Below are 21,945 nucleotides of genomic sequence, written 5' to 3' on the forward strand. Positions count from 1 at the left end.
CTTTATGTGTATAGTTATTTGTGCTAAAAAAATGCTGCTGTTTAGACATCAGGGATTTTAAATAAATAAATTAGCTGACTTCTTTTGAACAGTGTCCACTGTGCAGTTGACCACAGAACCATGTTGTTCTGAATTTTACCTTACTACTATCCTTCTCCTAACAACACTTCCCATCCTTACAGACAATGCCAATGATGTGGGAACAGCTGTTCTGTAAAAATACTGGATAAAAACTCAAGATAGCGTTTTAGTGGGGAGGGGAGGGATTCGGAGGCTTTTTATGAAAACTAATGATCAACTCCTATTTTTTTCTCCCAGGAATATAGCTTCTAAAAATATATATGTAACTTATGTCTGCCTCATTTTATAATAAAACCACATGTGACTTAATTCATATTCTTCAAAGTACTCTGTTTTAAATGGATAGTTATTCTCCTGAAATAAAATTGTCTAAATGTATACAATTAAATTAGCAGTTCATGATTTAGCCACCATCTTTTGTCATTCTCAAGACTCAGAAGTTTGGGGTACTTTAAAATTAAAGACTATACTGATTTATTCAAATTGGTTTGGACTACATTTACATAAAGAACTCATGAAAAGAATTTTAACTATCATATCAGGGGAACACTTTTTTCCTCACAAGTGGCCAGAGTGTCTGAGGAGGTCAAACACAACAGCACTGAGAATTATCTATTTAGATTTGCATTGCCCTTTACACTCTAATGAGAATACTTGTCCTTTTCTATATGAGCCTAATTAACATGCACTCATGAAGTTCCCTACATGGTCACGGCACTTCTCTGAGACTTCATTAAATGAATAGACATACATAGATATATATCTATGATGCAGAATAGCTAAGAAATTTGTTATGAGCCCACTAGCTTTGATTACCTCATCTGTTCTTGTGACAAGGTGATCCACCAGTCACCTGGTCTTTACTTAGCTTGCTTATATTGCTGTGATTTGTTTCAGTTTTAATAAAGGAAAACATTGATCTACTTTTAAACTTTTTAACAGCAAAACAAAGCATAAAATGCTTTTAGTTTCTGACTCGGTAATTACTTAATGCACGGGCCCCTCTTTGAAGGAAATGATTGCACATGTTAGAACTAAGAGGATAATTCAGAGATGCTCTTTATAGATAAATATTGATGTTATTTCTTCCAGCTATGAGGGTTAGGGAGTTGGTGGTAGATTTAATAATCTTTCAGATTTTTAATATAGTTAAAGACAAAATAGTATTTGTTTCCTTACTCAACAAACTTAAATAAACATTCTTTAACCCAAGAACATTACATATATTTCATAGCCTGTAAGGGCACAGGTATTAACAAATCAGAGTAGACACCTCTGAAAACTATCTAAAGTGCCCTCACTATATCAATGGGATGATGGGAGGCTCCATCCCACCCAGTAGTACAACTAATGTCATATCCAACTGGGGCGCTAAGAGAGGGTAGCTTTAGCTGGTTGCTCTCTGATAATTAGAGGCTCTGGAACTCTCCCAGGGGGAGAAAGCTATTAATGAGTTCTTTAAAATGCTGCCTAATTTCTGGCTCTAAGGAAATCCCATCATCTGCTCTGTGGAGAGTAGTCATATTTGGCTCGATTGCACATTCAAACAGAAGTATTGATGCTGAGCACCAACAAGGAAAGAAATGTTATTTTCTCTAATACGCTTCAGAAACCCTATTTCCTTACATAAAAAATATGTCGTTTTTTTTTTTTTTTTTTTTTTTTTTTTTAGTTATGTCCGTTATATGTCAGTAGTTTAGTTGTTTTTTGTGATTTGGGGTAGCAGATATTTTACAGTTTTACATCCATTTTCATGCATAAATAGTGGCATTCTTATCCAATACAGAGATTTGAAATAGAACTTACTTGCAGTTTCTCAGAAGTGAAAGCGTTGCACAGAGTATAGTTGGACCAGGTTCGGTTGCTGTCAGGGTGTCTAAACCACTCTCCATTTTCATCACAGTATTTTGAAACCTTTTCTGTTAATGGATCAAAATGGTAACGTATTAGTACATCAAATCCCAACAAGAAGAGTCATGGCTGAAAGCTTACAGGCTGTGCCTGAGAGTGAATCACACCAAAGAACTTAAACATAGAGATAACATGAACCATTTTGTCACTTAGACATTTAAGGCTGAAAGAGAGATTCCAAGTGTTGGGCTTCTCAGACCTCCATGGTAACCATTCCTGTTCACACTGTAGATGACTCCTGGGCAGTATATCCTCTTCAGAATTCCAATACTGACACAAACTTTTTCACTATTTGCTTCTGTGTAGTATACATGTGTTTACATGTTCCTGTATATGTGCAGTTGTTTGTGTGTGGCGGCCAGGGTAGATGTGTTTGGGGATTTCTCCAATTGTTTTCCACGTTAAGTTTTGAGAAAGCATCTCTCAAAGAACCTAGAGTGCACCAATTTGGCTAATTAACCTGGACGGAGCCTCTTGCTTCTACCTTCCCAGAATTGGGATTTAGGTTTGTGCCCTTGTGCCCAGATTTTTATATGGCTGCTGCAGAGCAAGCTCTTGCTTTCATAGATTTGTTCACTAAGACTTCCCAGTCAGCCCTCACCATCTGTCTTTTATCAAGCATTTCTTCAAAAATGAACTTCTGGAATTTCATTGGACTATTTTTGTGCTATTTAGATGTAACCTTATGTCAACAAAATTGTAAAGAATTGAAATGTGTTGAAAAAAGACACATTGAAGATGTTTTTTTGTTAGAAGTGAATTTGTCTTAAGCAAAGATGGCTCCATCTAAAAACTAGACTGAAAAGATGGATCTATGACTGGAAATCTCTCCTTTGCTTATCAAGACCATGCCTTTTAGTCAATATTTATAGCTACTTTGGCAAGAGCCCATTGCTACTTTTGAACTGACATAGTAGACCTCAATTGTTGGACAGGTTTTTGTGCCAGTCAAGTCACCTTTCAGGCAGTGGCAGATTAAGATAAACGAGGCACCACGTGTTGGGGAGAGGTAATAAAGACCTGAAGGAATCTCAGCATAGAGCATTTGGTTCCAGTTTACAGGAATGTAGCTCCGAGTTAGGGCACCACACAAAACCTGTTCTTTCTATGTCATCCTTTAGAATAGAATGAGATTCCTAGACATGCTTGGCCAATGCTGACATTTATTTGATTTTGCATTGGTTTAAAAAGCATCCCTTGTAATTATACTTTGATTATCTCTATTGTTCTGGGTTGGGACTTTGGTTTCAATAATAAGTGAGAAATTCCCTTGAGGAAACCCCCAAAGTATGTCCCAAGCCTTGTCTCAGTGAAGGGCTCATAGCTTGCTCTTATGGGAATTTCAGAGACACTTAAAACACTTATGACCAGGTCTAATCGTATTGGCCCTTGGAAAACAATATTATCTTTTGCTAGAGACTTACATATTGTATCTCTAGCTGATGCTATTTAGTTTCATCATCTGGACATCGTCTCTAATTAAGGCTTATTTAGCCTTTTAATGACCTTCTAGATTTAACTTCATGGGGCAGATACTTTTTTCTTCTAGGGTGTCTGAGTATGATTTTTCTGGCTCTGATCAAGCAGACCCTGTTGTGAGTAGCTAACCCCCAATAACCCTCTGCTGTCTGCCTTACCAGGCTCATCTGGTGCTCTGCTTCCTAAGGTCCAAATTGTTCAGTACATTTATTTGAATCTGCCAAGCCTTGATCATGTTTATACCAGGATTTCCCACACCTTTTATTAATTCAAGTTGCTCAGTCCCATTTCCTGCTCACATCTCTGTGTCTAGTGGATAGAGGCTGAGACAATCTCCCTGCATGGCTTTGCACCACTCCTGGGTATTCCTTGCAGAACTGCCCCGTTCCTAGACCTTCACCCCTGTATACACGAAGAACCTAAACTAAGTGACATCAGCCTTTAAAATCACCCAGAACCTGACCCTCCTAGACTGTCCTCCTGCTTGAGCATTCCAGGTTGGCATCTAACAATACGTGTGTGACAGGATCAAGCCCTCAAAAAGCAATGTGACCACTCTTAAAGGTTAGTGAATGTATTCCAACTTGTACAAGTTATGAAGGTTAAGAAATAATATGTAGTTCTGAATTGAGAGATCTCGACACCATGTATTGAGTTGGATTCACTTGGAGCCTTGTGTTAAATGTTGTGAGTATAAAAAGAGATAATAAGTATTACATGCTTGGCAATGTGAAGGGTGATGTTCAGTGTAACACGTCTCTATGTAACTTCAATAGCTGAAGTGGATTTGGGTCTGCTTGTTCACTTGACACATTTTTATTTATAACGTAAAAACATAAAATGAAACCAAAGAGCTTACCTGCTGTGTCAAAGTCCGGGAAGTAGTCAGGGCAGTGCTGATAGGCTGTGGCTCCAGCGGGAGTGTCGTCCCAGCACATCCAGCCATCCCAGGTGCGGTTGCAGTACAGACCTGGGAATTCAGGAAGAAACTAGGATTGAAAACATGTGGCTTAAGGAAAAGAGAATGTTTTCTGAGGTGGTTAGAGAGGCTGGATCCTATCGCTGCGGTCATGATCAATCACATTTCAAATGAGCCGTTCTCATTCTTTTTTTTTTTCTTCTTCTTCTTTTTCTTCTTTTTTAAAATAAACTTTTAAATGATTTTGGTATAGCAGTGGGGAAAATCTCATTGGATGGGAGGCAGGGTTCTCATTTTACTTTGTAAGAGGCTCCAAAGTTGGGCTTCTCATAAAGCAAGCAGCCCCAAATGATGCCTTTCTGTCCATTTAGTTAATTGTAGGGGAAATCTAAAATGTATCCTAGAAAAAAAAAAATCAAGGGCTCTGAGGTATGTTGATAAGTTTTTACTTATTGAAAAATTTACCCTTTTCAAAGTTATAGTTCATGTAAGGTGAGGCACATTTTTCTACCTTTATCTTCATAACAGTAAAAAAAAAATTCAGCTATGGCATTATTTATCGAAACTGATGACACAGGTTAATTCCTCAATAATCTGAAATATATTTACAAAGGGTGAGGATATGTTCTACTTTAATAAAGCATATAATTCTGTTGCACCTGATAAGCCTTCTTAAAAATTATTACTTAAAGTAACAGTGTATATGAGAGCATACATATTTCGTTACTTTCCACCCTTCAAAGCAGCTTTTATCTTAGAATGTTCGAGGCTACCCAAAAGCCTTATTGACTCTGCGAAGTTGGTCCAGAGACTTGGAAGAGAATTTAAAAGGCCGTGCCAGTGCTTGCCTGTCACACATTTTTCATTTTTCATTTTCTTCTTTGGTACTTCTACAGCAAGTGAACTAGACTTAGCCCTGAAAATATTTGGGGCAGTTACAAAGATTCCTCTAGAGAAGAGCACAGACTAACCATGCTTACTGAAGCAGCTCCCCATGGACTGGGGATGGGGTAATGACTGAAGAATTAGCAGAGGTTGTCAATGAGTTGGCAACGAAGGAAAGATATACCTAATTTATCCAAAAAACTCAGGGTTTGCACAGGTTCCACCTCAGGCAGATTCTCTGTCCATCGACTTGCATTTCTCTGCTGTCGCTCAGTCCTGTACTGTTCCTGCTTATTAGGTGTGAATGCTGAGTTACTGAGGTAATTTTGTTGTAAGGGCAAATGGCAGCCAAAATGATGTTCGGTATAGTGGGAAAATCATCCTATGTGCTGTACAAAATACACAGGCACACCACAACGTGAGACTGTGGATCTATTCCATTTCAGCTATCATCCAGCACTATGTGTACCTTGGGAAGAAACAGGCTTAAATGATGCTTCACACATAGGTTCACATGGTTTCTCTTACCTTCTCCTTCATAAGAGGGCAACTGATGAATCCGGTCATAGCATTTGTACTGAGCATCCAGCAGCTTCTTGCGGCCAACCAAGTACAGGAATGGCTCCTGATCAAGGCCGGAGTCAGTGAGATTGGTAGGAGCCTGAAGAACTGGAGTTGGGCTCTGTATAAAAGGTAAAAAGGTAGTTACTTACAGAGTAGGTAATGAATTAACACATAAATAAATGTGATAATTGTAAAATTATGAAAACATTTCTTTTTTTCTGTAAGCAACATTTATGTAAGACTCCACATAAAATATTCTTTGCTAAAAATGCATTACATCTAGCCATATTCCATCCATTTATATTTGTATCAATGTACAGTTGCTATTGAGAATGTAGAACAATCATACACACTCACACACGTCTTGATAATCTTCTATTGTTTGAATTTATTTTCTTTGGAAAGCTTACACATGAACAAAACAAATAACTTGATTTTTAAAAATCTCCACAATTAAACCAACTTTTCCATCTTTGTAAATCTTAAGAATCATAGATAACATATTTTAAAAAGAGAAATTATAGGACAATATGTTTCTTTAGTGGACATCTTCAGCTAGGTTTTGTTCAGGTTTGGATTGTGTAGTCTGCCAAAACTTGCCTTGTTTATCTCTCAAATCAAAGAAAATAATTGACTTTAAGTTCTTCAGAGTGGTTTCCTTGACACTTGGCTTACACATAGTCATTCATTTTCAGTGAATAAAGCAAATGTAACCCTTGAATATTTATATCAGTACATCATGTTTCAGAATAAGGTGACACTGTCTTTCCACTCAGTCACCATCTACAGGTCTTTCCTTCCTGTAAGTTGTGTGTGTACATGTGCACACGAACATGGTGAACACTATACTGCCTCTTCTAGCTTGTAGTCAAGAGTTCAGTTTTCTCAATCTCTCAGCCTGATGTGCTCTTTAGGAGTGCTAGCCACCTTAGGAATAAAGCTTATTGATTTATTTATTTGTTGAGCTTCATGCTCAAATGTCACTGATCCCGTGTCTGTCACTATGTACGGCCCCTGCAATAGCATGCCATCAATGTGAAGCTGCATAGTACAAAATTCAGACTAAAGAGAGGATATGGAACAAAAATATTTGGTGACAGTTACAGATACATAGAACTTGAATGGGTTCTTGGATTTCTGGAGATACATAGAGAAGAAAGGCCATGGGAAGTAGATGGGAAAGACACACTAATATTTAGGGACTGCTATGACACTCTGGCAACACCATCATGACAAGGGAATAGAGTTTAGGATAGGTAAGTGGTTGAAAAAAAATCGGGTATTGCAGAGTTTTGAAAGACCAACAAAACAAAACAAAACAAAACAACAACAACACCCCCCCAAAAAAAAACCCCAACTTTACATATTTTGATCGATCAAGGTTTTGAAGGCAGAATTATAGTAAATTTCATGCAGCAGCATAGATTTCCACAGTTCAAAGTCATGGGGGTAGGAAGAGGTAGAAAAGTGAATGTCTGGGCCATATCACTCTATGGTTGAATAAGAGAACACAACTCTCAACACTTTCTCATTCAGTGGAGAGATGAAGGCATATCCAAATATAAGGACTGGGGATAGTGATTCCCAAAGGGCCTAGGTATTTGGTCCATACTACTGAAAAGGATGATTCCTGGGGGAAGGGGATATTGAGTCAAAATCTTTGTAGGGGAAGATGAATCCTGTTTTAGACATGCCCACAAGTTAGCTGGGTAGAAACTGTTTACACGGTGAAGAGGGTAGATACTTCTAAGTATTATAACACTTCTACCATTTGAATATTGATTATTTAATATTTAATGCATTATAGATGTATGACATCAGGGAAATTGATGATCCTCATAAAACAATTAACCATGTGTGGCCCCTTTAACCACATCACAAGACACAAGTCCCTGTCAAGACTCATCTCTCAGTGACTTTCAGTGAGAGGAATTTACTGACGTTGGCAAGCTGAACATTCCTAAGAATGAAGTCCTGAAGCAAACAGGTGTGAATCCTGCTCCTGTGGAGCTTAGAAAGACACACTACGCGTGCTCCTGACAGGAGAGACTACAATCAACCACCTCCCCTCAGGACATTCTCAGATAGAATTTGTTTTTGTTCAGCTTATTCTTTTCTGTAAAAGAGATCCCTTATTTGTGTTTGTGTTTTAACGCTTAATTTACTCATATTTGTATGAATGTATGTGACTGTATTTAAAAAGCCTAAACTAATATGACTGAACCACTAAAGAAGGGAGGATGACAGTGCCCTTGTGGGACAGCTATTCAAAGTTTATCTATTTGGAAACCATTTGCAGGCTCACTTGATATGTGGGCTACCTGCTCATTGTCTTCTAATCAAATTAAAAGCTGGGATGAGGTATGTGTATACACACACATACACACACACACACACTTTTACTCTTTTTTTTAACTACAAGTTTTAGACATTAGGAATTATTTTCCTTAGGTATCTTTCCAGAACCATATTCTAAATTCTATCCCTGTACGTTTTGGCAACTCATTAAGAAATATTCTTGTAACAACTGGAAATTCATGGGAGCCTGAGGGAAACACTATGTGTAAGGATGCTAAATAGAAACACTCTACACTTGTGTTTTCAGCAACATCTTTATTAGGTTTGACACATTGTAACATCAGTAGGAGTGGGGATAACATGAGGGAGGTATTGGTAGCTGATTGGGGCAGCTTCACACTTAGCACTCCTGCAATACTGAAACAAACTCCAGTGAACTCGCTTTGGAGCTTGGTTCAGTAGAGATTGTTTCAACACTGAAAGAATGAAATCTCAGAACCTCTGTTATCAGAGAAGCCACAGAATTCTGGGCTGCTTCCAGCCTGGTCCTTGCTTGGGCATTGAACTCTCTAATGACCTTCTTCCTAAATAACATGCACCTTGAAGTACTTCATTTACAGATGGGTGGATGGATAGATAGATGATAGACAGGCAGATAGAAATATACATTATTTTTCTAATAATGAAATTAGTACTACTTAAGATTGAATTTATATATAAACATTTTACATTGTTAATTAAACTTTTCTGATAATTTCATGCAAATAAAATTGCTAATGAGATAGCATTATTTTCAACAGTAATAAGAAAAACTAAAGCCAGCAGTGATATCATGAGACAATCAAGCAATATGCATCACATGAAGCAATTTGACTAATTTATTATTATTGAGCTTATGATGCAACAAATATATAATGCCATGCTTATATAAAGGTGACAATGACACACAAACATGTCACATGTCTTTAAAAACTAACCAACACACAAGCCTATATCTTACTTGTTGTTCCATGTAACAGTTTAGCTGCCATATATGTGGTGTCATTCTGGAAGACTTTAGAAAGTGTCATCACACATATGACAACCAAGCTGCCACTGCAGCAGTTAGCAGCAGATGAGGCGTCACCAGGTCCTGTTGTAGGTTCTGAAAACTCAGCAGTACATTTGCTAGCATGGTTTCTGCCCTCATGGGGCTTACATTCTAGAAGGTTTAATTCATAATGATCATGACGTACAGAAGGAAATGGCCTCAGGTGACATGACTTTGTGCTAGGGTCAATCCTACTTTGATATGAGTTAATCAGTTTGCTTTTGGGTTACCAGAGGTTTCTAAAAGTACCATAATAATGAGAGCCTGTTCTAGAGTGTTGTAAGCAGTCCTCTTGCACTTAGATCAGGTTCACCAGATCCATGGGTAATAGGGACATGGATTCAGACCATACTGTTGAAGGTGATGTGATGGTGTGTCCATAATTTTGATACAAATTTACACCAATAGAGTGTTCTAAGGCAATTACACCTCTAACTAGCCAAATCTTTATGAGTAAAGAAACATGAAGTTATATAATATGAATCTGAACTTAAAAGGCACAAAAGAGTTACAGAATACCAGTGATTCCTAAAGTACTGAAGATTCTTAGTTTTGATCAGAAATTCATTGGAGAGAAATCAAGGGCTAGAGTGGCAGAGTTCAGATGTTTTAAAAGCATTGAAGAGCCCAGAAGCCACAATCCAAATCCACATTTCAAAAACATGTAAAAAATGTATACAGGCTGTCTGTACTATGAATCTGACACAAATTATTATGAACTTCCCCAAACAAATGGAATTTAATTGTTCGGATAAATTATGACAATAATCAAAATGAGCAAACATCCAAAGGACATTTCTCACATCCTTCAAGAAGAATGACAGTTTGGAGAAGCCCAGTTTTGGTTTCCTTTCAGTTGCCAGTTCACCCACACTCAGACACTCCTCTCTACTCTCCATGACCATTAACAGGAAACAGAACAATCTTCACTCACCACTAGGAGCAGGAGCAGCAGGGTGAACCTGTTCACGAGAAGGAACCTCATCTTCGGTTTGCGGAGATTCCGCCTTTTCCTGGAAAAAGAGTAATGAAGATGTAAAATGGTATAGCTCTCAGATCTTTACCCTGTTCCCTCTCCAGATGCACTACATACAATGGCATGGAAACAAGACTATTATGCCTGTGACATACCTGCATGTACATGTTTCACTGTTCCTTTTGTCAAGTGGGCTGTTGTCTATAAAGCGCTATTAAAATTTCTGACCATATCTATTGACATTTTCATCAGCTAAAGTGAGATTTCCTGGCTTTAAAAGGTATTAAGTTGAACGAAACAGTTTAATACAGGTTATAAGAAAAATGGCAAGATCTATTTTGAACATGGGGGATGGAAAGCCAAGTGAAAGATGTATGAAGAAGGAAATCAGCTAATGAAATACATTTTTAAGGTATCAGTCAGTATATAGGTACAATTTTAGCACTAGCTTGAAAATTGGTATAATTTATTATTATTCATCAAGTTTAGCAAGCCATGTGTGCTATGTGATAAAATAAACTATAGGACACAAAATAAAATTCCCACCAGAGCATTTATCAATTTAAAACTGATTTTCAAGACAATCTTGGTATTTTTAAATTAACTGATCTGAGAATCTAAGTATTGCAGTTGATATATACATACTACAGATAAGGCATATGCAACATATGCATTATATCTGAGCTACTTAAAGAGGCTTAAGTGTAACAATAAATATGAAACTTAAAATTAGGTAGCTACTTTTCATTTCAGAACTGAAATAAAGAAAGACTAATAGAGACGAACAGTCATATTGACTTCAACAGTATGTGTAATCAATAGAAATTGATGAAATGCAGCAGTGACATAAGAAGTCACTTCATGGGGCAGAAGCCAATGAAGTCCATGGTTTGTGAAAGATATGTAACATGAAGTCAACTCTTAAAGTTGTCTGAGAGCCCCAAGTATTTTTCCTAATAAATACGTTCCTTTAAATTTAAATTTACTTTTGGTAATAAATTTCTTTCACAGCAAAGAATGAGAGCTTCAGTCAAGAGCTCACTGGTCCTGCTCAAGAACTCAATAGTCAGAGTAGATCACTCTGTCACAAATATCCAATAGTCTCACAAACTCACAGATATCATTATACATGGAAAGAGGGTAAAGAGGTGAAAATGTAAATATTCTCCACATTTTTATCATTAGGACTTGGGGAGAAACAGTATTTTGACTAGGGACAAGAGATTGTAATTGCTTCTTAAGTGGCATAATCACCTTTTACACTATCTCTATTGTCTCAGTTACAGATTGAAATTGGAATCTATAAAGTGTGTGTTATGCACTTGCCTCTGTGTGAGTGAGCTATGCTCACTTCACATACTGGTGCAGTAGTACACAGAGACTGCATAGTGTCATTTTGAAATGCCATCTTATATTCTGGCCATCAATCATTAGTACTGATTGATTTCATATCCACTCTGTAAATTAGATACAAACATAACATGCTTCTATGCTAAGTAAGGCACTGTGGGGAATATGGGTGATCCGGGTGAGGGACAGTTCATGTTAGGAAACTTAGCACTTGGGAGAGTTAGGGAGTCAGTATGTGTTATAAACTAGGATGTAGACAATAACTAGGATGCAGACCAGACGAAGCACTCATCAACACTGTGAAAATACAGATCCAGTAATTTCTGAATAAGAGGATCAGAGTAGGGCTCATATTTTGACTTAGAGTAGGATTGTGAAAAGCAAAGACCTGCTAGAAAGAGAAAATAAAAACAAAGTGTGGCGACAACAAGGAGGGTAATTGAAGGATATTAAGTTGAAGAGTCTAATTTAGCTGGCACATACAGCCTCATAAATGCTGAAGACAAGTCAGGAAAGCAGGCTTTTAAGTATGAATGAAACTTACTAATTAAAGCACTCTGTCATTTTGCATGAGTGCCATATAGCCTAGCAGTCTTACTCAATGCTAGTCTCACGTAGACAATTGCTTTTTAATATATCTATGTATGTCTGGAACCTCTTGTAATCATTTGAGTGTGACTGTTGATATTATTGATAATGATGCTTTTTTGTGTACTAAGAAAATAAAAGAAACATTGAAGTTTGAGTTTTTATAGCCTGTCTTCTTCACACTATGGTGCTAATAAGTCGGGGTTCTATTTTCTCTATCATTCTTTTGTATTTTCCATACCAGAGACTATCACAATTATCCATACATTGTCTGAGTATGAAACTAGGGACCAAGCTAGGTCTCAGGCACTTCTCTATCTCTGCCATCCTGTTTTCAGGACTATCTGTTTCTCTGTGTATCACAGTTCAACCTCCAGCAGCAGTGTGCAGAGCTGTGCCATTAAGGTGTTGATACCTTCAAGTCATCTCAGTGCTCAGATGAGAGTGATCTTGTTTTTGTTCCTACTTCATAACTGCAATTTTGCTACTGTTATAAATTGTAATGTAAATATCTCTGTTTTTCCAGTGATGTGGGAAAAAGGGTCATTTCACTCCCCCCTTCAGACTGAGAACCGTTGCTTTAACGGATTTTCCTAGTTTGCTTTAATATGGAAACATTCTTGTTAAGCTGCCTATTGAGATAATACTAGCTATGTCCACAGTATTGCTTTAATTTCCCTTAGTCGCCTTCAGGAACTCTGATTGCTAATGATTTTAAGGATATTTTAACTCAGAAGGAGCTTAGACCTGAATAAACAATGTTAAGTAAATGCATGTTGTTCAAATATATAACCACCAATTCCTACTGAAAGATCTTCCAGGCAGGACAATTACTGGCTGTTGGCCACAGACAATGTATCGATGCTCACCAGTGCTAAACTAACCCGGTTGCTTGTATGCTTTTGTTCTTGATATTATAACCTTGATAAATATTGCATTCCATATTTTATGTTAATGTTTGCAGAAATAAAAGTGGGATAGAATGGTGTGGGGGAGAATCTATTGTAGGAATTATGAATTGTAGAGGATGGTCAAGTGAGTATGATCCTTACAGGCACCATTAGATAGTTCATCTGGTACAAGGGATCAACTTCCTTTTGATTTCCAATTCTAGCAGCACATATTTATTTGTAGGAAAAGTACCACCTAGAGCAATGTAATCATCACATAGATTTTACTTTGCGATCCTGTAGTGACACTCAGTCCTCCATCCAAGCTTTAAAAGCAAAGACTCAATGTTCTAAGTGTTCAGTGCCCTCCACTGCCGTTCCCTCTCTTTGTATCCTGAGGGAAAATTGCATTATTTTCCTGTTCATTACAACAAAGTAATTTATGTTTCTGAAAACAAAATAACTTCACACCAACAGAAAAGTTTGAAAGCTGCTAGTTGTTCCTCTTGATATTCCCTAAGGAAACTGACTTAGCTTATCTACCCCATGTAGTCTGAGCATGATGTAAAGGCAGAGGAACATACCACATGTGTGCCAGTCTTAGTGACCAGTGGTACTTGTTCTTGGCTCTGCACATCCTTGTTCAAGGTACACATGGTTTGCCTACTCACATATATACACAGAGACAATAAATTCAAGGGAGAGGAAATTAAGGAAAGACACATAGCCCTTTTAAGAACATTAACGTGCGGTGAGAAAATATTCCTTTAAGAGCTGTTATCTAGCCATGACCAGGAGGGAGAAAGACTCCAAGCAAAGCAGACCCTTGAGAAATTGAACAGTGACCTTGGGAGAAATAGCCTACATGTTGAGTTAGGTCTCAAGAAAGAATTGGTGGAAAGAAATGCAGAAAAGTCATGGCTTTGCCTGAACCGTTGCTTGTAGTATGAGAATCAGGCTAAAGGTCTGTGTTTACATGTAATTAGTTATTTAGACTGCAGAGGTAACATTTTTCTCACTTTTCCTCCATGAGAGCCAATATTCCTTATTTTATGAAATCTGGACTCTGATTATTCTAAAAGTCCTAACATTAGACTGTGTGCCCCAGTCTACAGTCAAAATCTTATGAAAATGTATACCTACTATGTTGAAACCTATATATCTTTTTGGCATGTATTGAGAGAAGTATACACTTATAGCTCAGATATTGGCATGATATCTATGCTTATGTAGAATATTTAATACAAAACAATTGCAATATGTTTATTCAACAAAAGGGAGGTGTAATGATGAAGTACCATTGTCAGGTGGGTATGCTATTACTTTGAAAAGTGAATGTTTTTAAAAAACACACATTCCGGGGCTGGGAAGATGGCTCAGTGGTTAAGAGCACCGATTGCTCTTCCAAAGGTTCTAAGTTGAAATCCCAGCAACCACATGGTGGCTCACAACCATCTATAACGAAATCTGATGCCCTCTTTTGGAGTATCTGAGGACAGCTACAGTGTAGTTACATATAAAAATAATAAAATCTTTAAAAAAAAAAACAAAACAAAACACACATTCCAATTAAAGCATTATATGGGATTAATTTCTGATGCAATTTTACTGAATTTAATCCTTAATCACGCTACTACAGAGAGTGAATTTTGTTTGGTAATAAACAAAGGGTAAGTGGTGATGGTAAATAGGAGTTGAGTGGTCTAGCAGGCAGAGTCAATGAATGATTCTTAATTAACCTAGTTGGAAATGAATGCTTCCTCAAATGTTTTGAGATTCCTGGTCTGGGTTCCAAGTAAATACCAATTTACTATGATATTGGCGGTGTGGCTAGGCATCTGTCTACATTAACTCTCTCAGTAGAGGAAAGAAAGTTGTAGTTGAGAAGGTGGCAGACCTGGTCACTACCAGGTCTCTCTTTACAGTCCCTGTACTTAGCAACTGCATAGACCATTCCAGATTTCAGAAGAGTAACTTCTGCTGAGATGTGGTCGTTCTCTTGCTAGTGGTTAGATTAGCCAAACACTCAGCACAGAATAGCCGGATAAGAGCGTCTGCTCATCTGTGCACTCACCAGTCATGAACACCCGGGGAGCTAATTTCAATCAGATGGCACCGCGGTCAAAATAGGCACCAGAAGAGGTCAAGTCAAATAACAAAGTCAATATTCCAGGGAAATTCAGATGAGGCTTCTAGTTGTATTGTTCTCCCATTTCCCTTTTGTGACTAACTGGCTTTGCAAAGAACTTCAGGCATTCTTTGTTTCACCCACATTGGTCTTTTGCTGTATGTAATGCACACAGATTTACACTCACTGCACACATCTTATTTTCACAATCTACAAAAATGTGTGCTAGTAATTTGGACTGAAAATAACTACCCAGGGCCAGGGAGATGGCTCAGCAGGTAAATGTGCTTGCCGAGTTGATTCCTAGGACCCACATGGTGGGAGAAGAGAACTGATCCCTAGAAATTGCCTTGTGATATTCACACACTGTAGCATGTACATGGACCCCACAAAACAAATAAATTAAAGTGTAATAAGAAAAATGTAAAAATATAAACAATGATCATACACAGATAACAAACATTGGCACCAATAGAGGAAAGTCTTGCACCAACTTTTTAAAAAGATTTATGATTTCCATTTGTAGATGAAAACACATATTTTCTATAAATCTTTAAGTGACAGGTAGACTCTTACTAATAAAAGTTATTAATATTGCTTAATATCATAATAAACAATTATAATATTGTTATTTAGTATTAATGATAAATTGTTACAACAGCTAAGCAATAATAAATATATACAAAATTTCAAAGTTGAATAATTTAATGTCGTGAATTATTGAACATTGTGTTTAGTGTGATTTTCTAAACACACAATTAACTTTTTTATAAATGCACTTCTTGAAGAAATACATTTTAGCCAGTCATGGTTGTGCACGCCTTTAATCCCAGCACTCGGGAGGCAAAGGCAGGCAGATTTCTGAGTTCGAGGCCCAAGTGGTTAGGCCATGTAAAGAACTCCCTGATTATCTAATGGGTTGTTCTAAAAGAGGCAATCTAACTAAAAAAATCATTTCTAAATCACTGGAACCCTTAATTACAAGATGATCAATAAGATTTTTTAAAAAGTTGATAATCCTAACCACGTTACACACTAAGAACATCCTCAAACAGAATTAATGGTGGCATAGAAAGCAAAAAGCTCCAGTTGTAATTTTCATGGAGAAAGCAAGAATAAGGCAAGTGTCCCAACATATCACTCCAACTTTATAGACACGAAACATAGAAACTGTTACGTAGAAACTGTTACATAGAAAAAAGTTGCCTAGGTTAAATGAAGAAGTGAATGTATGTCGGTGACACTGATTGAGGATTTAGAAAATCATGTTGATAACTAGAGATTTTAGAATAACAATAGTTACTTCTAAAGCTAGGGAGGGATGCACCTGCATGGCTAAAGAGAACACTGTAGCTAATGAGATCCTGACTGTTTTAGAATCACTGTTATGTCTTATATATACAAAACAAATACTCAGTATCTACTCAACTTGTAATAAAAATCCCTTAAGATGCACAATGTGGAGCAGGCTTAATTAATCCTTAGAAAGGATTTTACTTAAATCTTTCATCCTTGGAAATGGGTAGCTTCTGATTTTAGGCTTACATGTATTTTTTATAAAAATTAATTCATCAAGAATTTATTGAGCATAATGACCTAGACTCCTAAGTAAGAATCCCTCACAATAAAGAAATTACGAGACATTAGAAAGCAATAAAATAGAACTCATACATCAAAGTTTGCAAGAACAACTAGAAGTAGATCCACTGACAGACCAATTGTTGCAGTTCTCTGACCAGTACTTTAAAGTCATTATTAAACATAGATGAACTAGTAACATAGTGATGAATGACAGCTGTTGTAAATGAAGTGATGGCGGATTTCAGGAGACACTGAAAAATTAATGACATACCAAATATAAATTCTGTGAATGAAAATCACATATCTGCAGTAAAATAAAATATTGGCTAGGGTGAGTAAGAGATTGAACTAAGCAAAAGAAAGATCAGTTTGGGGGATAGGCATGCATTGCTCATATAAAAGCAAAAGCAGGCAGGAATACCACTTTAAATGTCTTCAATTGAGGTGGGTCTTTATTTTAGAACTAGCCATGCTTACTGCTTTGTATGAGCAGAATAAGCCCCTGCTGAAATACAGAGCTATGAGCTACAGCATTTTCAGTGATGTATAGGATGCTGGCTGAACGACATTCAAGGTTCTCTCAATGTGCTCAGCTGAGTATGTCTGTGTGTACAGTGAAAAGGAACTGAAGACCCGAGTGGAGAGTTGGTGTGATCAGGCCTCGTACTGTTTACTTTTTAGCCACTAAGCTGTTTGCTACCTAATGTCTTCAGCTTATACAGTGAGACACTGCATTCAAGAGAGATGAAGACACTCATCTGAGAACTTTGCAGCCCAAGTCTTTCTGACTCTCCAGTCCATGTTTCTACTTTCCCCAGTACCTCCCTTTAGTTTCTTCTTGTTAGAGAAAACAATCTTGTGTTTGATTGCTACAGTATAAAATGCAAATGATCTGAAGCCTTAGCACCTTTCACAAGACTTTTGTAAAATGTACATGCAATCAGCAGCCATGTGATAAGTACACACGTGGGAGATACTGAATTAAATTGCTGAATTAAATGCAGCCAGAGATCTCACATCATTTAAGATAATTATGTTTTTTGATTGCATAAATTGTTTTGACTTGTGTTGGCAATCTAAAATGTCTAATTAAAAGGTAATTGTGCTGGTAGAGTGGATACTCTTGGGCTGTTCTTGAAGAGCCTCGTGCAGTTTGCCTGCACCTGCCCCTTACACCATCCAAGGTATCATAGGATTCTAAGGAAAATTACACGATTCTAAATTGTCCTTATGGAACCCTTTTCTTTACGAGTGGCAACACAAGTAATCTATGATAAGCTCCTCCTCCCCTCCAGCACATGATTACTGTTCCTAAGACCTGCTATCTCACTGATACACTAATTAAATCTTTGTCTTGGCAACAATGACAGTATAGAATAATTGGTTATTTCTTTCTTTCACATTGGCATTTACAGAAATTATGTAGTTTTGTTCTTAATAATTCTACAATCATTACAATATATTATATTGGATAATGTGTGTTTTTCAATACAATCACCAGCTAACACTTGTCATATGTCAGGATAGAAGAATAAGTCTGCATCCCTGATACAGGGCTGACCACCTGTGTAACTAAGCGAGCAGCACTTAGTAAGAGACTTAGGCTTTATCATTTTTATTTGAAAAAAGGGCATCATAACTGTCTTGTAGTAAAAATGTGTACTTCAAAGAGGATATCTCTATAAAGCACATAGCTTGCAATACATACTTAATATCAGATACTGGCATTTAGTATGGTCTGGTCCTATTCCATTTGTTTTTATGAATAAGAATAGCCTTCAGAAGGCTAATAATTTAGAGAGAGGCTCTCAGGATAACTTTCTGTACAGTATTAATATAAACTCTGTTATTACTTAAGTTCGCTGTCAAATAAATAGAATATAGCTTTAATACCTATATGCTAGGGCTGAGGTCTTAGAAGGAAATGAAAACTTCAATAGAATAAAATATCATTGATGTAGCAATATAACTTCAATTACAAAAACAAATTGAACATACCACCTGTCAGGTGCTGCCACCAAATATATGTATTCCTTAGTTTAGCTCAATATCATATCTTTGAATATATACAGTTTAAGGTTATGGTGGATTCGAATATCATGGACTTGTGCCCCAAAACATATCTATGTGTTTCTGTAAGATTTAAATGCAACTTTGAGTCTTCCTGACAACCCACAGCAATATATTTTTCATAAGTTCTATATAAATTCATTTTTTTGCCAAATCACATTATGCCAAATCATTTCATGATTCTATAGCTATAAACTGCTTTCGTTTAAGCCATTCCTGAAGCTGGCATTAAAGAAAAACAAAACTCCACTTACTTAAAATTTATAGCACACAAACTTGTCCTCTGCAGAAAAATACACAGAGAGAAACGTCAACCGTGTCCAGGCATTGACAGTGCTTTTGCCTCACCATGTGTTTTCAGAAAAGCAGAGATTTTGGACTTTGAACATCATGCATATTTGTGCGTTTGTTAGAAAGTTGCAAAACGTTGCTTGATTGGCAATGATAGTTAAAACCTATACAGTACACCATAAGGGTAATTTTGTATAGCTATTTTTACACTGGTATGTGTTCTATATCCGCTTAAGTGTGTATGTGTATATTATTTCTATACATTGATTATAGCTCTTGATTCTGATGAAATACTACACACACACACACACACACACACACACACACACATACACGCACGCACACACTATTGACATGCTTTTCATAATTGAAAAATCTCTAAAATAGAAATGGACCCGACAATCTGAGTTCAGTGGTAAGTGAGAAACTGTTCCCACGGGCAGCTTTGAGTTGGAAAGTGATTTATGGAATGCCAGTCTGAATGTGACATTTTAGGGTGCATTAAACAAGTTTTCTTTTCTTTATTTTTTTATTTCAATTTAGCCATAGATTAACATGTTATAAAAAAAATCTATCTAAATGAGACTGAAAAAAATCTTTAGGTATGCATAAAATTTCTAAAATAGACTGTGGATTTCTAGTATAATTGAAATTTCTTATTTACATAAGGACCAACATAATGGTGCATGAATGTGGGTTGCTTATAATTTCTACCATTAGTGAACATTAGAGCAACAGTCTACCTAACATTTTTACCTATTAGTCTTATTTAAAATTTTTGTTAAAATCAATTTTAGACTTGGAACATTGCCCCTTGTTAAAAATGTTAAAATGCCTTTAATTTAATCCTTTAAGTGTTATAAATTCAAAGCTTGCAAGAAAAATAGACTGCACATCTGCATGATTTTTATGTGACCCCCAAACTCCACTGTGAACTCATTAGAATGTTCTGCTAAGGTTCTGTGTGCTTTGTTACTAACATCTACTTACAGAGCTGTAAAATTTTGTATACATACTAATTCAAAGGTTCACTGCTGAGAAATGACTGCAAGCAAATCTTATGTGGGCACATATTTGGCTAAAAGGACTAGCCTTAGACTGTTCATTACAGCAAAACCTACCATGTGGGGCCTGGGAATGGAACTCTGGGCTCTGATTTAGCTGCAAGAGCCTTTACCTACTGAACAATCTTGCTGGCTCGTTTGCAAAAACTTTTCAATGTAATGAGTTTATCTTACCATAGTGAAGTATTTTCTGTTTTATAACTGAAGGTAATTCTACAATTTCACCATATTTTTAAGCTGATAAACCGGATCACAAAAGGTTGTTTGGTGCACAAGGTTCTTTCAAGGCATAGCCAGGAGCAAACTGGTGTGCCACTGGTATGCCATCTGTGACCCTGGCCTCTGTCAATTTATTCATCTTTTCTCATTTTCTGTGGACCCTCTCATGCTGCTATGAAAATATATGTAATGAAGTAAAGAGACAAGTATCCATATAAATACAATTTTTAAAAAATCATACTCTCTATGCCAATGACAAGACTTGTTGAAAATAAAAAAAAAAGCAAATATGGAGAAAAACCAGTTTTTTTTCCATTAGTTTCCTGCCTTAGATGGATGAAAAGATGTCCATGACTTGGCCAGTTACTGTATGGTACTGGGATGGAGGCTCTACATGAATATGCTAACTATGCTGTTTCACAGTACTGATCACTGATGTGCAATAGAATATGGTAAGTTAAACCTTATTAATCAAGAGGCTTATGTATTTCCTTTGCAAACACTTAGGAAAATTGCTTTGAATTTTCTTTTCAATAATTAAATGCAAATGACCATCTCATTCGAGTTGTTTCTCTTTGCAAGGACTGTGAAACACACGTGTTTGCTTCATACATTTTTAACCCCCTTTTTAGCAGGCAGACGAAGAGTCTTAGAAAAACATTATATTCTCTACATAGTAAGTTTCAGCCCAGATGGGCAACATCCTACCTTGTCTCAACAAAACAAAACAACAGGTACTCGAAATAAGATTTTCCTTGTTTCCTTTCTATTATTGAGCAACATTCCTAGACCTTACTTTCAGTCAAAATATTGAAGTAGTATTTAGAAAAAGTCTCCAGACATTAACAGATAGAAGCCCAGTGTCTAATCCTAAATCTGATAGTTTGGTAACGTGGCCACTCTCTACAATGCACTCTCATATTCTTAAAAATGTATTATATGTGTAGCTGTTTCTTGTGAGGCTATGCCAGGGCCTAGCAAACACAGAAGTGGATGCTCACAGTCAGCTATTGGATGGATCACAGGGACCCCAGTGGAGGAGCTAGAGAAAGTACCCAAGGAGCTAAAGGGAACTGCAACCCTATAGGTGGAACAACATTATGAACTAACCAGTACTCCCCGGAGCTCGTGACTCTAGCTGCATATGAATCAGAAGATGGCCTAGCCGGCCATCAGTGGAAAGAGAGGTCTATTGGTCCTGCAAACTTTATATGCCTCAGTACAGGGGAATGCCAGGGCCAAGAAATGGGAGTGGGTGGGTAGGGGAGTGGGGGGGAGGGTCTTGGGGACTTTTGGGATAGCATTGGAAATCTAAATGAAGAAAATATCTAATTAAAAATAAAAAATGTATTATATGATGGATTTATAATTCTTGGACTCTAGTTATAACATGATTTAATTATATTTCTAGTTAGCATAGTTAGTTTATTTTATATATAGATAAGACTCCCTTATTAATAAAAGGAAAAGACATGTATTCGAAGAAAGAAACTTGGCTCGTCCCACCATTCTAAATAACTATGTCCAAACTTAATCTCTTTCCAGCTTTTAAAAAGATGTA

The 21,945-nt window shown here is 36.8% G+C and overlaps 1 protein-coding gene and 2 non-coding genes across 6 annotated transcripts in view; all 3 read right to left on the reverse strand.

Annotated features, from left to right (window-relative positions):
• The window catches only part of Calcr (calcitonin receptor), a 79,036-nt gene that overhangs the window by 27,084 nt on the left and 30,007 nt on the right, over positions 1-21,945 (reverse strand). For all 4 annotated transcript variants that reach the window (NM_001377018.1, NM_001355192.1, NM_007588.2 and 1 more), the window contains exons 4-7: positions 10,162-10,240; positions 5,804-5,957; positions 4,331-4,441; positions 1,888-2,000 (exon numbers count right to left, since the gene is read on the reverse strand). In NM_001377018.1, coding sequence (NP_001363947.1) covers positions 1,888-2,000; positions 4,331-4,441; positions 5,804-5,957; positions 10,162-10,240 — 457 coding nt within the window. The remainder of the gene's footprint in view (positions 1-1,887; positions 2,001-4,330; positions 4,442-5,803; positions 5,958-10,161; positions 10,241-21,945) is intronic.
• On the reverse strand, positions 8,540-8,624 carry Mir653 (microRNA 653). The gene has a single exon (NR_030612.1). It is a non-coding gene; the product is annotated as a microRNA 653 (primary transcript).
• Mir489 (microRNA 489) lies at positions 9,136-9,242 on the reverse strand. Its single transcript, NR_030250.1, has one exon. It is a non-coding gene; the product is annotated as a microRNA 489 (primary transcript).

Source organism: Mus musculus, chromosome 6 (assembly GCF_000001635.26).
Source record: "Mus musculus strain C57BL/6J chromosome 6, GRCm38.p6 C57BL/6J".
Classification (NCBI taxonomy): Eukaryota; Metazoa; Chordata; class Mammalia; order Rodentia; family Muridae; genus Mus; species Mus musculus.